Here is an 18,064-nt window from a genome sequence, read left to right as displayed (position 1 = left end):
ACTTTGCCTGTCCCGTCCGAACCAGGCGAGAAGTGTTCGGAGATGGATCCCACGTTACGGGCCCCGAGCTTCGTCTCGGTAGTTCTGAAACGTCGGGGGGGGGGGGGCCAAACCCCCTAGAAAAAAAGGTGTAAGGGTGGTAAACCAATGCCATTGGCTGCCTCCGAAGGAATAACGAAGAACTGCAAGAGGTTCTTCGTTGTGAAGAAGATGGAAGGGTCCTTCGAGAAATCGAGTCCCTTCTGTTTAGCAAGGGTGGTCTATGAGTCGGCTGGACGTGTTAAAAGCGTCCAGAAGATTCGTGGCGACCTCCTTATAGAGGTTCATTCTGCAAAACAGGCAGAAAAATTATTAACGATGTCAAGGTTTGGAGACGATGAGGTGAACATCACACCTCATCCCACCTTGAACTACAGCAAAGGGGTTGTGCACGGCAGTGATCTCCTCAACTGTACAATTGAGGAGATCAAGAAGGAGTTGGGTCCGCAAGGTATTATTGCGGCCCAACGAATTAAGTGGAGAAAGGGAGGAGCACTGGTGGAATCACCAAAGTTAATCTTAACTTTTGATCGAACCAGTCTTCCTTCCCACATTGATGTTGGAATCCATCTACGTGTTCCGGTCCATCTTTATGTACCGGAGCCGCTGCGTTGCTTCCGATGCCAAGAATATGGACACCTTGCATCGAAATGTAATAAAAAAGAAATTTGTGTGTGTGGTAAGCTGCCACACAAAGGCAGTTCATGCGTCCAACCTTTCAAGTGTGTGCACTGTAAAGGTGCACATACGGTTCGTAACAAAAATTGTCCGACCTACAAGCAGGAGGTCGCTATTCAGAAGGTCAAGGTTCAAGATGGGCTTGCATATCCAGAGGCACGTCGCCGGGTGGTTGGTTCGGGTGGAAGCAGCGCCGGCGTATCATACGCCAGCGCTGCGGCCACTGTTCGGCCAGCTACTGCGCTGTCAAAGGATATGGAGGCTCTGATTGCCAAAGTGGTGAAAACACATTTCTCAGCACAAGTGCGAGGACTCGCAACCCCTGTTGCAGGTGAAGCTGTAACAGGAAAAAAGAAGGGACGTCAGCAACAACAGCGGCCGCCCCACGGAAGGACGGCGACACAAGGTGTCCCGAAGAATGAAAAAAAATTGCAGCAAGAGGGGATAGTAAAGACTCTTACAACTACACCAGAGGGTCCCAAAATATCTATCTCCCAAAAAAGCAAAATGAGCGAAATGCAGACCAAGAAGGAGTTGGTTCCGGTCGTGGAACTACTGAAATTACCAGCATCTCCTGAAAGGTCTGCAAAACAGCAGAAAATTTCTAGGTCGGTTTCTCTCGGTGATGTGAGCATTTCGAGCGATCGTGAGATGGCCGCGTCACCGAGTAGCGTATCAACTGGCTGTTCATTCAACGTCCAGCCAGTTACTACAACGTCAAGTTCGAAGCCGACAGCTATCGCTGTTGGATCATTCTCGTTCGACCAGTTACAGTGCTTGCTGGATCCGGATAGTAATTGCCTACCCACGGATTACACGTGGGACATGCAATATCTGGAACTAGTAAGCACTTTTGGTACAATCCTGGAATCAGGACTCGTCAGGGGAAAGTATGCTAGGTCGAGGGACGAAATCGATAGATTATCCGACACCAGGCTGTTGAATTGCATCGTTAAGTTCTCGGCCTACATTAAGGAGTACCTGCACATCGATGACGATTATATAATGTCCGTCAAGCCAAGGCTTAGACCCAGGCCAGGAACGAAACATTAATTTGGTTTTGTGTTCTCCAATGAAGAATGTAATAATTGTTAAATTATTATATTTGAAATAATAACGCAATATGATTATTGAGTATTATAAACGTTTATTGATCTTTACTATCCAACGGTTGATGCTCAACTGAAGAACATCAAACATTTGTCTCTACTACAAATACATGGTTACACAACTTATGTAGATCTGAGGGTGCGTTCAATAACAATGTCATATCGTTACACGCTTTTTTGTTTTTTGTTTTTTTTTTAATTCTTAAGCTAACAATGATACTTAAAACTAAGGGACCAGCATTTATTGAAATCAAACTATTTAGTCAAAACCAAATCTCTTTGGTGGTCGTATGATACGACCAAATCGTGATACTTTTTCATGTGCAGCTGGCACATTTACATTCCGCTCATTTTCGCTATCCGAACTTGCTTCAGACTCTTCACTACTGGCAGTTTGATATTCATCTGATGATACATCACCGTTTTCATCAGCCAGTGGTTCACGTTCATCCTCATTACATTGATCATTGCTATTTTCAACCCTATTATTCAATTGTTGGTTATCAGGCGCCACAATTTGAATTTCCCTATACTGATCGTCAGCGTTTTCCAATTTATTATTAACAATATTTTCCTCAAATAACACATCACTAGCCCTGAAACCATTATTTTTAGTTTTAGCAATGAATCTTCGGTTGCGTCTGTAACAATTATCAAAGTTATCTTTAACAATATACGATCGATCATTCACGTTGCCCACTATTATTCCATAATTCCATTCTTTTCCATTTTTTTTAAAAATAACTAAATCATCCAGATTTAGTGGGGGCAATGTTTTAGCATTTCTATCATAATAATATTTTTGTTTATTACGTTTTTCTTTAATGTTTTTCTGAACGATTTCCTCTTCCAGCGGCAATTTCGTTTTTATATTTCTGCCAAAAAATAAATTCGCCGGTGTCGATTTTAGACTAGCGACAGGCGTTGAGTGAGTTATATTCCATTAAGCGATACCGATATTTATCGGTTTCATTTGCCTCATAACAACGTTTCAAGATATTTTTAGCGATTGCCACGCCCTTTTCGGCTAACCCATTGCTTTGTGCATATCGCGGACTTGAGAATTTCAACTGAATGTTGCAAAACGTTCGAATTCATATGAATTAAATGGATTGTTATCGCTTTTAATGATTGTTGGATACCCAATTCTGTCAAACACATGACTAATTGTTTTAATGACATGTGTTGCCGTTTTATTTTTTAACTGCTCCACAACCAAAAAATTTGCATCGAATACCGCTATAAAGTCATGACCTGCATATTCGAAAATATCCATTGCTACAATATGATAAGGATACTTTGCCACTTCTTCTTGCACCAAGGGTTCTTTTTGCTGATTGCGTTTGAATGTTTCACAGACAGTGCAGTTTGATACGATTTCCTTTATTTGATTTGACATATTTGGCCAAAAATAATGCATGCGAGCTCAAGCGAGCGTTTTTTCGACACCTAAATGCACTGCATGAAGCCATTTGCAAATTTTTTCTTGCAAAACCGTGGGAATTACCAATCTATAGTCACGAAACAACAGTCCATTCTCGTAATGCATCTCCGATTTGTATTTACAAAATTGCTGTCCAAATTTATCAAGTTGATGATATCCAGGCCAACCATTTTTGACATAGTCACAAATTAATAGTAATTTCTTTGTTTTCCGGTAGCTGCGCCCGTGAAAGGCAGTCTGCAATAAGCATTTCCTTACCAGGTTTGTATACAACCTCCATGAGAGGATATTTGAGTAAATACATAAACATGCGCTGTAAACGTGCAGTAACATCATCAATATCACGCTTTACCAGCGTTTCCAATGGCTTATGGTCGCTTTGAACGACAAATGATCGGCCATAAAGGAAATAGTGAAATCGTTTGCATACAAATACAATTGCCAGCAATTTCTTTTCTATTTGCGCCCATTTTTGTTCGCTTTTGCTGAGTGTGCGTAATGCATATGCCACTGGGTGACCATCTTGCATCAAAACGCATCCTAGACCATCCTTGGATGCATCAGTTTGCACAATAACAGGTTTACTTGGGTCATACGTTGCCAAGACTGGCTTTGATGTAATGATATTAAGTAGATTTTCTAATTAAATATCATGTTTTTCCGACCATACAAAATCGACATCATTACGTGTCAGATCTCTCAATCCTGCCGATATGGTTGATAAGTTTGGAATAAATTTAGCCAGGTACTTGAAGAGACCCATGAGCCGAAGAAGTTCTTGTTTTGTAGTTGGTCGTTGGATATATAAAATTGCATCACAATACTTTTGTGCCGGTTCAATTTTTCCATTACTAACAATGTGACCCATAAAAAGAACCCGGTTAGTTCGATATTTAATCTTTTCGCGATTAAACTTTATGTTAAATTCAGCTGCTCGTTTTAAAACGGATGATAATATTTTGTCATGTTCAGCTTCATTTTCGGCAAAAATTCCGATATCATCAAAATAGACAACAACTCCAGTAATATCACCGAAAATTTTAACCATTTGGCGCTGAAACATTTCAGGAATGCAATTAATGCCAAATGCAGCACGATTATACTTATAACGACCAAATGGAGTCATAAATGTTGTCAGATCTAAGCTAGCGTTATCCAATTCCATATGCCAAAAACCACTACTTCAATCAAGAACAGTATAAATGCGCTTGTTCGCCAATGATGACATGATGTCATCAATGGTTGGGATCAAAAAATGTTCGCGCTGAATACATGCGTTCAGTGGCTTTGGATCAAGACAAATACGTAGTTTTCCGTTAGGTTTTTCAACAATCTGCAAGTTATTAACCCAATCAGTTGGATAAGCAACAGGTGTGATTATTCCATCATTAACCATTTGATCAAGTTCAGTCTTAAGTTTATCAACTAAGCTACGTGGTACTCGCTTTTTATAGTGCAATGAAGGCTTTGCATTGTCCATCAATTTAATTGAAAATTGTCCCGGAAACTTATCAACACCACCAAAAAAATCTTTATGTTGCTCAACAAATTCATCTTTATCATGAGGCATGCTGACAAGAGTGTTAACATCCATTCAAAATGGCTCATAAGTATCATCAACAATGAGAAATTGAGAAAAGTTCAGTTTGTTTATCAAGCTCTTTGCATTTTAATTCAATTGTTCCATAAATATTAATTCGATTATTGCTATAATCATACACAGAGTAATCAGTGTTTTTATTTTTAAATGTCAAATTTAATTTTTTTATGAGACTAATTGGAACACAATTGACATCCGAGCCCGTATCAATCTTAAAATGTATAGTTTGATTTCCTATTTGATATGCTTTGGTCCAACGCTTCTTGCTTCTTATTCTAAAAATATGTTTTTCACAATCAATATTCGCATTCCCATCAAATAAACTACACAAGTTACCTGAATCATGCCAGCTTTCCGTGCGATAATCCTTAACTGATCGCACTTTTTCCGACTTTCCATTCGCTTTGTTATTGTTGTTGTTGTTCTTTTTGGTGTTGCTTTCCGATTTACTGCCCTTGCTTTCCTTTTGTTTGCAAAGTTTTTCAAAATGGCCGACAAGGCCACACGAATTACAGGTGATACCATTTGCTTTACAGCTACGAAGATGTGCTGGATAAAATTTTTCACCACAATTGTAGCAGCGACGAATGACCGCATTGACCGAATCAGCTGATCGTTGTTCAACACTTTTTATCGATGCATTGTGTTTGAGGACCTATCCAAATAAATTTTGTTTGCATTAGCCGCTTCAAATGCTTTGCATTCTTCGATGACATCCTTCAGTGGCTCGTTGCGTTTACCCAATAATTTTAATTGCAATTTTTTATCATAAATGCCGAGGGTGATACGATCACGCAACATGCGTTCTTCATATGACACGTTGCAACCACATTCACATTTGAAATCACAATATTGAATTTGTTTGCGCAGCTCAGTTTCAAAATCAGCAAACAATTGTTTTTCTTTTTGTGCAATTGTATTGAATTTTAATGATTCCATCGTGATATTTTTTCGAGGCACGCAATATTTATCAAATTCTTTTAAAACATTCACCAGTGTATACATTGGTTGTTCATCTGCCACAGCAGGTTGTTCCCCATCCTGATTTGCATTTGCATTAGCAATCACGTTTATATTTGCGTTTGCGTTTTCCATGTCACTGTCATATGTTGGATACAATGTATAAAAAATATCCATTGCTTTCGTACCAGCCAGCCACAGAAATGTCGAAATTTTGCTTTTTTCCGGTTTATCCATTTTATCCGTTGCCTCCATGTACATCATAAAAGCACGTTTCCAATTTGGCCATTCCTTAGCGATATTTGAACACTCCAATTGTTCAATTGGTCGTTTATCCAATTCCATACTTATGCAAAAGCTTTACGAAATTCACAAAAATATTATTTGATTTCCACAAAACAACACTTTTTTTTTTAATGTTGATTACGATGTTTTGATTTCCGATAGCTTCCCAATTGTTCGATTTTAATCGATTTTATGTTTCCCACACGAATTTCACAATGTTACTGTATTTCACAATGCTTGCGTATACGATTGACAGTTGTTGTGAAATTCACTTGTTTTCCGTTGAATTTAAATTTTTTTCTGTTTTAATTCGTTCTGAATTGTTTTCCAATAAATTTTTTAAATGTATTTTTTGTTTTCCAATTACGATTTTTACTTCTGTAGCGCGATTCACAAACATTCGTGATAATTACCACAGAAATGATACTTATCATTTTTTGGCGTTTGCACTAACGTCATGGTGATTCACAAACACTCTATGTTAGTGAAAAAACGTTAAATTTCTTATCGACTTTATTCACAGACTTCTATATGTATTAAGAAATTATTAAATAAAAGTTAGTTACTTTTTGTTACAAACCAACAAAAATTACTATAACTAAATTCACATGTAAATAAACTAAATGTGTCAAATACAAATTATAAAAAAAATTTAATACTGATAATAACTAATAACATAGCGTCGCGTCCATTACTATTACTATTACTATTCTTCTTACTATTACTATTCTTCTTTATTCTTTATATTACTATTACTATTCTTCTTATTACTATTACTATTACTATTCTTCGTTTTTCCTATATATTTTTTCGTTTCGTTTTCGTTTCGTTTTTCGTTCCTATATATTAATTTTTCTCGTGTGTTTTCTGTTTTCTGTTTTTTTTTTTTTTTGGTTTCTTTTTAGTTTTATCTTTAGTTTTAAATTTATTTTTTTATTATGGATATGGAATATAACAGTACTTGTGCAACTACACAGTAAGTATTTTATAAATGTTAAACTTTTGCATTACTAAAACTAATTCCACAAAATTTTTTAATTTCTGTAGAAAAAAAAAGAGAGCACCTCGCGCGTCGGAATTGCAACTTTTCCGTATGGTGGACTTCCTTGTAGCCAACAAGGGGTTGGCTGAAGGAAAAGTTTTTTCACCAGACGGAAGGTTGCAACTAAGCAAAAAATGGGAGGAATTGACTGACTTGTTAAATAACTCGGGAGGTGCAGTGAAAACCAGAGATCAATGGCAAAAAGTTAGTGTTAATTTTAAATCTTTATGTTTACCAAAACACTAACTTGTTTGGTATTTTAGGTATGGAAAGACTTGAAATGTAGAGTGGCAGCAAAGGCCCGCGATCTAAAAATTGCCAAGGCTGCCACAGGAAACAAGGAGTTAAGCGTAAACATCGCCATGTCAAATCTCGAGTTGAAGGTTCTAGGAATTATCGGGTCCGATTATGTGGAGGGTAGCTCCACAGTACCCGATAGCATTCCAGAGGAAGAAGTTAATAAATATTTTTATTTTATTTAATTCTTAAATGTATATATTTTTTAATTGGATTTTATTCACAGGACTTACAATTACGATTAGTGGCAGGAGATACCACGGTTTTGGAATCAAAACCGACCGTGGTATCTGTAATACAAAATAAAACCCCAACCACACTTACCTCACCTTCCTGTAGTTTCCAAAATATCCCATCTACATCCCGAGCCCATGGTAAGACACTGTAATTTTAAATTAACTTATCAAGGGCCCTATAGGCCAAGGTGTTACATATTCAAATATGTTTCTATTGTTACAATGTTTTATGCTTATTACTTTTCTGTTCATAATTAGATGATACAATTCCGGTGGGAAGGAAGAAGAGGATTCCAGGACAAGGCTCTGGCGAACCAGCAAAATGTACGTAGCACATGCGATTTGAATCTTTAAAGAATAATATAAATTTGAAGTCAAACGTTTTGTTTCAGATTCTCGACTAAGAGTTTCCCAAAATTTAAACGCGACCCGGGAACAATTTCGAGACATTTCTAAAAGCCACGCAGATGCAATGAATGTAAGATAAAATACCTATTTTTTATTTACAATAATTCATTGATAATTTTTTTTTTTTTTATCGTAACTTATTTATTGGACCACTATCTAAATTAAATATAATATGTTTTTTTAATTATTGTATAATTATAGTGAAACTACTAATGATAATATTTTTCGTAAACTCGTAGGTGTTGGCAGAAGCCCAAAAGATAAGTGCTGAAGCGGCTCTTAAAATGGCAGAGGCGCAAAAAATGAGCGCAGAAGCGGCACTTATTAACGCTCGAGCCATGGAGCGGATGGCAGGCGCCGTAGAAAAGTTAGCCGATGCGGAGATGGAAAGAATTCCAATCTTTGCACGGCTAACAAGTGTTTTAGAGTCCATGGCGCCGAACTATTTGGAACAAGGTATACAAAAATTATTATATTCATAGATAATTTTCGTAAAAAAAAAAAAAACAGATTCTCCAATTATTTTAAACATAGCTAGCTCACTTATATTTAGAAAATTCATAATATATGTCGAAAAATTTTTCAAACTTTTTTTCCTTTACCTAGAATGAATACAATATATATAAAAAAAAAAAAAAAAAAAAAAAAAAAAAAAACAAAAAAAAAAAACAAAGAATGAATTAAAAAAAAGACTAGAAGAATATAAGTCATTATGACAAAATGTATTTCTCCGAATGAATTCCCTCCACCTATCCAATTTCACCTATTCATCGTGGAAGATTTAAAATTAATTAGAAAAACATCTAACCAATATTTCATCTCCATTTATCCATCTCTACCTCTATACATCATCGAAAAAAGAAGCCCCAAACTAATTAGAAAAGCATCCAACGAACATTTCTTTTCCAATTATTCATCTTCATTTACTCACCAAGGAAGAAATCATTTAAAAAAGAATTCTATATGTATTCACTAATCCGTAAAATCTGTCCGTAAACACATTAAATTCAATATTATTACTATGCTATGCTAATTTGCTTCAATATTACTGTGATACTTAATTCCTGTGATACTTTTTTAAATAATTAACACAATTAGTTTATTAATATTTATTTAAATATACATATTTTTATTAATAAAGTTTTTAATTAAATAAAATAAATGTTTATTCTTATTTTTTTTAGTTAGTTATAACCTAAATACAGGTAAGTATTTCCATACCGGATTAATGCTATTATCCTCAGCAAAACACATTCATTGAACTGCAAAAAAAAAAAAAAAAAATTAATTTTACGAATCGGTTTCAATGTTTTTGTTTACTAGTAGAATTTTATGAAACAACAAACTCAAAAATCCTATTAATTCGGATTAAATATTCGCTTTAATTTCTTTTCGGTTGTTCGGATGGATCAGATAATTCTAATGAACAATAAACCTAAAAAAAATAAATGAATTATAATTAAATTTAAAAATTACGGGGACAACAATATAAACAGAAATTTTTTTTTCTTTATTTAATTATTTAAATATAAAAATCAAAAACTATCCCCCCCATCTCTCCACAATTAGTCTATTCTGTAACCGCATTGCCACAGCATGAGGTCGAGCGAATTCTTCGGGCAGGGGAAGTTGTTGTGCAGGAGGCTCAGCTACTTCACCATCATCTTCAACATCGTTAAATATTAAATTATGTGCCCGACACATATTATGCAGCACGGCACACGCGTTCACAATTCTTCCCGCAAATCCAGGATCGTACTGGAGAGTGCGATGCTTATGCATGCACCTCCAGACTGTTTTCAATGTCCCAAATGTCCTTTCAATAACATTGCGGGAACTCATCAGTGCATCATGATATGCACGTCGAGGGGTGCCTGCAGGTGCATGTGGTAATGGGGTAAGTAGCCACGGCTCTAGTGGATACCCCGAATCACCTATAAGTAAAAAATAAATACATGAAAATTGATTTGAGATAACCAATCTAATTCGAAACAACATACCAAGGAGATAAGTCCTCCTTTCACCATTGTTGTAGGCACGTTCCATTACTCGACGTGCTGCCGATGCAGACCAAATGTGTGCGTCGTGCCGTGCACCAGGGAATCGCGCATTTACATTTAATATGCACTGGTCGGGATCACATATCTTAAAAAAAAAAAAAAAAATTATTTTATAAATTTTTAATTGAGCCTTTTTTTAATTATACTATTGCCGATTTAACTCTCACCATTTGTACGTTGATTGAATGATAACCATGATGATTAACATAAACCTCCTCGTGTTCCCTTGGAGTCAGTATTGCTATGTGGGAGCAATCTATTACTCCAATAGCACCATCAAATGGCTGGGCCGCCCTCCGGAATTTCTCCCTAGCTAGCTGCCTGGCAACATCGGTCATGGGGAATTGCACCCATTGACGAAATATTGCATCGTTAATTACATCAGTAACACGATGAATAGATCGGCTAATGGATGACTGACTCATATTAATTCCCCATTGTTCACCCACTGGCCGTTGAAAACAACCAGTGGCGTAAAATCTTAAGGCAGCTAGAATCTGCAAAATAAAATATTAACAAGACTGTAAGATTGTTCAAAAACTTAATTGACTACTTAACCTGATTTTTAGGGGATATCCCAGTAATGTTTTGATGTTCCAAACGCGGCCCCAAAGTGTCTATTAAAAGCTCTTCCACCAAATCCGGAGTAAAACGGTAGAGCCTTTTAAATTCAGAATCCATCAAATCGAATGGATCCTGAATCTCTCGTAATACACTCCGCTCGGCTCTACGCTCCATGTGATAGAGGTGCACCTCCAAGTCGAGGAGATCCGCTGCACCTTCTGCGTAAGCCATTGCTATGAAGATAAAAAAAAATTTGTATTAAAAACAATTTATTTATAAAAACTCTTAATGCTATACATAAAATTTTTTAATTTTATTTCGTACCCCTAATTTAAATTGAACAAAAATTTTGTTGAGCTAAAATGTGTAGCTATTGAATAAAAAAAATATGCTGTGAAGGAAACAAAACCTTGCAAATATGAGTAAATATTTCTTGTAAATAATGCTTAAAATAACTTTATTAAAATAAATTTTTTGTTAATTTCAAGATAACAATATAAACACATTGTTACTGAAATAACACAAACTTTACAACAAACGAAATAAAATCATTTTACCAATAAGAATAATATATAATGATACAAAATTACTTACCTAAATATCAAATAATAACACAGAAATAAATAATAATAAATAAAACCTAATGCTAAACTAATTAAAAAACTAAGCTATACTATCTTATTTAGCAAATCTTAACTAAACTAAATATTGAAAATTGATTAAACTAAAATTTATTCTAAAATGGGAAAAAACTAAAAAAACTTGTAAGAAAATTTAAAGATAAATGAAAGAAAAATAATAAAAAAGCTAAACTAACTTTTACAACCTAATTAAACTACCTTTTTTATTATTAATTACACTAAATATTGATTAATTAGAAAAACGAACTTTGCAATTTGACAGCACAAAGATAAATAAATTATTATGGTTATGACTTATGACATTTATTTTGTAATCAAATTTGACATTTGTTTAATTAAAATCTTGTCATTTCCCAAGCGTCAGAGACGTTACATACTTACCACGAGAATAAAATTTGTTGTTAAGTTAACGCCTAGAGACGGTAATTATCACACCGCCACCGTCGGTAAAAAATGTTTGTGAATCGCATTTGACGATAAGTACCGCTTTTTGTGATAATTACCACGAAAACGATAGTTATGAATGTTTGTGAATCGCCCTACTGACACCATGTAATAATTGTTAAATTATTATATTTGAAATAATAACGCAATATGATTATTGAGTATTATAAACGTTTATTGATCTTTACTATCCAACGGTTGATGCTCAACTGAAGAACTTGTGAAGAACATCAAACATTTGTCTCTACTACAAATACATGGTTACACAACTTATGTAGATCTGAGGGTGCGTTCAATAACAATGTCATATCGTTACAAAGAAAAGAAAAAAGAAGGAAAAAGGAAGAAAAGAGAAAAAAGAAAAAAGAAGGAAAGTGTTTGAATTTGAGTTGCGTTTATTGTTTTTATGATGTCAATGTATCTCTATATTTCAGTGTGTCAATTCCTGTTTAAAAAATTTTAGTCTGTTTTATTTGTTATTTGTCGCGTACCTGTGGACGGGCTGCTAATGATCTTAGCAATCGATGCGGCCCTAAAACTTAAAAAAAAAAAAAAAGAAAAAGATATTCCATCATGAAATGAGTATATTTCATTATAAATTAAGTTTAAAATGTTTGGTTTTTTATATAAATTTTAACACAAAAAATTGTAACCTAAAAATCTCACGTGGACGTATCATGTTACTGTTAATAAATGTTTATTTAAATAATAAATTCCAATAATGGCATGAGTTGAGTATATTTACTAAATTAAGTCAACAAGTATATAATTTCTTACAATTGTTTAGTTTTTTTTTTTTTTTATAAATTTAATAAAAGAAACACAAAATTCCAACCTAAAAAATCTAATGTGTGAATTATTGGAATATTGTTAAAAAATGTGTATATCATTTAATGATAAAAATTTTTATAAATGGTATTATATTTCACTAAATTAAGTGGTTGAATACATAGTTTCTTATAATTAAGACGTGTAGTTTTTAAGTTTTGCGTTTTTCAATACAAACGCAAAAAATAACTATTATTTTTGTCCACAGCGATTTAAGATTTGGGCTACATTCATTGTACGTCCGGACTTGGATATTTCAAAACGAAAATCTTACCGTATTTGCGATAAACACTTTCCGGAAGAAATCAATTTTGCTACATTTCACAATGTTACAAATCTTAAAATGACTGCTTTGCCGGTTAATAAAGGTAAGATTATCAATACAATTTCCAAATCAATACAATTTTTCCGTATTTTCATATTTTTAAGTATATTTGCAATATTTGTTAATTATTCATTTATTTATTTGGGTAATAGTTCAGTTTTAGCACTTTTTCTTATAAAACATCCTAGAACATCAGGAAAAAAACCATTTTCAAGCATTTTTTACGTAGATTACGAATCTATATGCGACGATACCGAAAAATTCTTTAATTCAGGAAAATATGCTTTTTGAAAATATGAATTTTCTTGGTTAATACAAGTTATATTATAAGCCTAAAATGGAATATATGTGTTAAGTTAATTAAACATGTTTTTATGATATTTTATTTACCTTATTTATTATTAAATATGTTAAAATTATACAAAAATTATAAAAATATATTCAATAAAATAATTTTTTTAAATATTTAAGTATTGAGTAGGTATCAAAACAAATATGGCGTCAACAAGTGACATCTACCTTGTTTGTGTATGTATGCATTTATAAAATAAGGTTGACGACACAATTGATGGATAGTATGAAAGCATAAAAACAACTATTAATCTACGATACTCATGCTAACTCGATCCCGTTAAAAGTACGATTGACATCAAATCACAGAGTGAACGCAAGGGCCAAAAACTCGCAGACCCGTCCTAACTCGACCCCATTAAAGGCATGGCCAACCCGTAGATCGCAGGGTGAATTCAATCACAGAATGAACGCAAGGGCCAAAAACCCGCAGACCCGTCCTTACTCGACCCCATTAAAGGCATGGCCAACCCGTAGATCGCAGGGTGAATTCAATCATATGGTGAACGCAAAGGCCAAAAATCTTGCGAGCGGGTTTTTTGGCCCTTGCGTTCACTCTGTGATTGAATTCACCCTGTGATCAACAGGTTGGCCATGCCTTTAATGGGGTCGAGTTAGGACGGGTCTGCGGGTTTTTTGGCCCTTGCGTTCATTCTGTGATTGAATTCACCCTGTGATCAACAGGTTGGCCATGCCTTTAATGGGGTCGAGTTATAACGGGTCTGCGGGTTTTTGGCCCTTGCGTTCACTCTGTGATTGAATTCACCCTGTGATCAACAGGTTGGCCATGCCTTTAATGGGGTCGATTTAGGACGGGTCTGCGGGTTTTTGGCCCTTGCGTTCACTCTGTGATTGAATTCACCCTGTGATCAACAGGTTGGCCATGCCTTTAATGGGATCGAGTTAGGACGGGTCTGCGGGTTTTTGGCCCTTGCGTTCACTCTTTGATTTGATGTCAATCATACTTTTAACGGTATCGAGTTAGCATGAGTATCGTAGGTTAATAGTTGTTTTTAGGCTTTCATACTATCCATTAATTTTGTCGTCAACCCTATTTTTGCATGTTTACACAAACAAGATAAATGTCACATGTTGACGCCATATTCATTTTGAAACTCAATACTTAAATATTTAAAAATATTATTTTATTAAATATATTTTTATAATTTTTGTATAAATTTAACATATTTAATAATAAATAAAGTAAATAACGACCTATTTTTAATTAATTTATGAATACAGTTACTCATTTTTAGGCTTGAAAATATTAACCAAGAAAATTGAGTATATTTTCCTGAATTAAAGAAAAACTGTAAGTTTTTCGGTATCGTCGCATACGGATTCGTAATCTACGTAAAAAATGCTTGAAAATGGTTTTTTTCCTGATGTTCTAGGATGTTTTATAAGAAAAAGTGCTAAAACTGAACTTTTACCCTTTTGCCAAGTAGAGGTCAGCTAAGAACGGGTTTTACAAAATTCCACCCACAAGGGGGGTTGCGGGGGTGTTCATGAATAAAAATTCATATTTTTCAATTATGGCTTTTAATAGTTCAAAACTTGGTCAGAATGTTTTAAATTACATTTAGAAATTTTTTTAACCTTCGGAGGGTAGAAAGGTGTAGCGAGAAAGTGGGAAGGAAATATCGAATATTTACAAAAATACCTAAGTGGGGTATCAAATAAAAGAGCATGACGTGTACATTACAAAACTGTTATCCAACGCAAGGAAATGTGGAGGGAGGGGTGCAAGTGGGGATGTTGCCCAGCAAAGCGAGTATATTTTACGCCACGCAAAGCGGGCGGGAAACAGCTAGTTTTCAATAAAATATCATTTTTATTTTTTGCAAATAATTAAGAAACTTTTGATTATTAAATAATCGAAGAATAAATACTATTAGAATACGAAATTTAAAGGAATTCAATTTGTAAAGCTATATTTATAATCAAAAAATAGGTGACTTTTTAACTCGAACACTCTTTGGAGGTGAATATTTCAAGACCAATTGAATTGGTTCAAGAGCCTGCCAGTTTGAAAGAATTAGCTGTTCCTGGTCCGAGTCGTTTGGTTCAAGAAAAATCACCTCCTAGATCACCTGTGTCTCTACATGGTAAGCATTTTTTCAGTTCAAAAATTTTTTTAATAGTAACCTCAAATTCTAGTTCTATAAATTTTGAAATGAATAAATAAAACAAAATTTAAATACCTTGAAAATTAATCGCTTTATTATGAATGCCGTTACGACACGCATTTAATTTATAAGTAGGTATACTAAAAGATTATGCCATTAAAATAATTTGTCGTGGCTATATGATAACAATTCTTTTTGATACAATCTTCCATATGTTACTTAAATTTAAATGCATAGTAATAATTTGATCATTCTCATTTTTAAGGTGCAGAGTATTTGGACTCATTAAGAAGAGTTAGATTGTCGCCTCAGAAAAAGCGATTGTATACTACAGCACGGAAATTCCAACGGCGGGCATCATACCAGCTTCGCAAGTGGTTAAATTTTCAAGCTCGTTTTAAAAAAGCAGAACAATTCTCGTCGCAAGCAAGTTTCAAGAAACTTACAGAAACTCTGAACGAGAATTGCAGGAAGTTTTTTTTGAGTCAGATTATTTGTTCAAAAAAGAAAATGAAGGGGCGTCGATTTTCCACAGACGCCAAGGTTATGTCTCTGGCTTTGTTTAAACAGAGCCCAAGTGGATACAGATTGTTATCAAAGATATTTGCGCTTCCGTCAAGAGTCACACTGATGAAATTTTTAAACCGTTTACCCGTGTCACCAGGACTTAATTTGGAAATCTTTAATGGACTTAATCGAATGTTGAAGAGACTCGATCCTTCAAACCGGACATGCGTCTTACTTTTTGACGAAATGAGTCTATCGCGTAATTTGACGTATAATGTCCATAAAGATTGCGTTGAAGGTTTTGAGGATTTTGGGGACCACCAAACCAATAAGATTGCGGATCATATACAAGTAAGTTGCTATTTAAAATTACAGTTTACATTATTATTAATATTACAATTACATTTAACTTTTCGCGTTATACAAATTTTTAACACAAATTTTTATTCTAAATTATTGTTTTTCAAAATAAAATATGTTATAATATTTTAATCTCTTTCATATCACCCGCCCACTTTTTTACTTAACTATGTTTTGGAAAGTATAGTAACATAATTTTTTTTAAATGGGTGTGGAATTTAAGAAATTGAAAGACAGATAAACTTAAGTAAACCATAAATTGTCCCTTGATTATAATTCTAAACAAACCGTCATCAGTTTTAGTAATAAAATTATGCCTACTTGAAAGGTAACTGTAATAACAAAATATTTTGTAAAAATAAAACTTAAAAAACTTTTGGTAATACAAATAATACCGAATTGCTTAGAATTACAAAGGGTTGGTTATGTTGTAATTTAGTAATTTGTATACATTTTAATCTCTTTTATTACTCACTCATATAATAAAATATATTTATAGATCGAATTTGTTGACAAAAATGCCGATTTATATTATTGTAATTTAATCATTGTACCCACAACTCTTCATTTATTCTAAAAATCTTATATTATAATTTTTTTTATGATATCTATTTTAACTCAAACTTACTTTTTTTTTTCATTATTACAGGTTTTTATGTTAAGAGGAATTGTCAAAAATTGGAAACAGCCGGTGCTATACCAGTTTGTAAATGGAGCCGCAAAAGGGGCACAAATAGTAAAGGCCATTAAAGAAATTATTTTGGCTGCACAAAATGCTGGATTTAATGTTGTCGGTACTATTTGTGACCAAGGGTCAAATAATATCAACGCGATCCATCGTTTACTAGAGGATACGCGGGGAAAATATTTGGCCCGAGGTGAGGAACTCAGACATCAAGTGTTTGAAATTGGGGAATCAACAATAATTCCTCTCTTTGACACTCCCCATCTCTTAAAAGGAATAAGAAATAATTTGTTACCAAAAAATATTTTATTCCAAAAAGACGGCAACAAAAAAGTGGCGAAGTGGGACGATATCCTGAAGGCTTGGATATTGGACTCTCCAAGTGGCGATCTTAGGGTTATGCACAAATTGACGGAGCATCATGTCAATCCAAAAATTATTAAAAAAATGAAAGTTTCTGTTTGTGCCCAAATTTTTAGTCGTTCAGTTGCGACAGGAATCAATTTAATGGCCAAAAGTGGTAAGTTAAAGTTTATTTTATTAAAGATTCACATTTTTACAAATATTCTTAATTCTTCAGTAAATGGACAATAATTTTTAAAATTTGATTTTCTGCATTCCATCACTAGCAAAGTGTGTAAGTGTTTGCGTAAAACTTTTATTGCCAATTAAGTGTAAATATAAAACAAAGCTTAAATGAGGTTTATTTTTCAGAATTCACTATTGGTGAAACGAAAATGGAGAGGCGTGCTACAGAAACGGCAGTTTTTTTAAAATTTATGGATGATGTGTTCGATAGCGTCAATGGTTGCGGACCTTTCAACGAAGGAGGAAAAAAACTCAAAACTCAGATAGATCTTAAGGAAGGGGATAGCTTACAAGTAAAGTTTTGGAGAGAGGCTATCCCCATTTTCAAAAGTATGGAATGCCTCGATTCGAGTGGAAGACGAATGACACGCCCACCGACTTTCAAAAATTGGGTCTTTACATTGGAAAATTTAATTTTATTGACGAACAAATTAAAGGATCTTGGAATTGAGACGTCGGTTCCCAGGTTTTTGAACCAAGATCC

At 34.2% G+C, this 18,064-nt stretch overlaps 1 protein-coding gene across 2 annotated transcripts; it reads right to left on the bottom strand.

The window, feature by feature from the left end:
* Positions 1-9,579: 9,579 nt before the first annotated feature.
* LOC123291774 (putative nuclease HARBI1) lies at positions 9,580-11,979 on the bottom strand. 2 transcript variants are annotated; one of them, XM_044872191.1, is made up of 5 exons: positions 11,745-11,979; positions 10,717-10,955; positions 10,326-10,655; positions 10,099-10,243; positions 9,580-10,032 (listed from the first exon to the last, which is right to left on the bottom strand). In XM_044872191.1, exons 2-5 carry the CDS (start codon positions 10,951-10,953, stop codon positions 9,641-9,643), a joined length of 1,104 nt encoding a protein of 367 aa, XP_044728126.1. In that variant the 5' UTR covers positions 10,954-10,955; positions 11,745-11,979; the 3' UTR covers positions 9,580-9,640. The 2 variants fall into 2 exon arrangements, with proteins under 2 accessions (XP_044728126.1, XP_044728127.1); XM_044872192.1 differs by lacking the exon at positions 11,745-11,979 and adding an exon at positions 11,317-11,374.
* Positions 11,980-18,064: the final 6,085 nt, after the last annotated feature.

This window comes from Chrysoperla carnea, chromosome 2, assembly GCF_905475395.1.
Source record: "Chrysoperla carnea chromosome 2, inChrCarn1.1, whole genome shotgun sequence".
Classification (NCBI taxonomy): domain Eukaryota; kingdom Metazoa; phylum Arthropoda; class Insecta; order Neuroptera; family Chrysopidae; genus Chrysoperla; species Chrysoperla carnea.
Note: the sequence above shows the minus strand (reverse complement) of the source record. Positions and strands in the feature narration are given on the sequence as shown.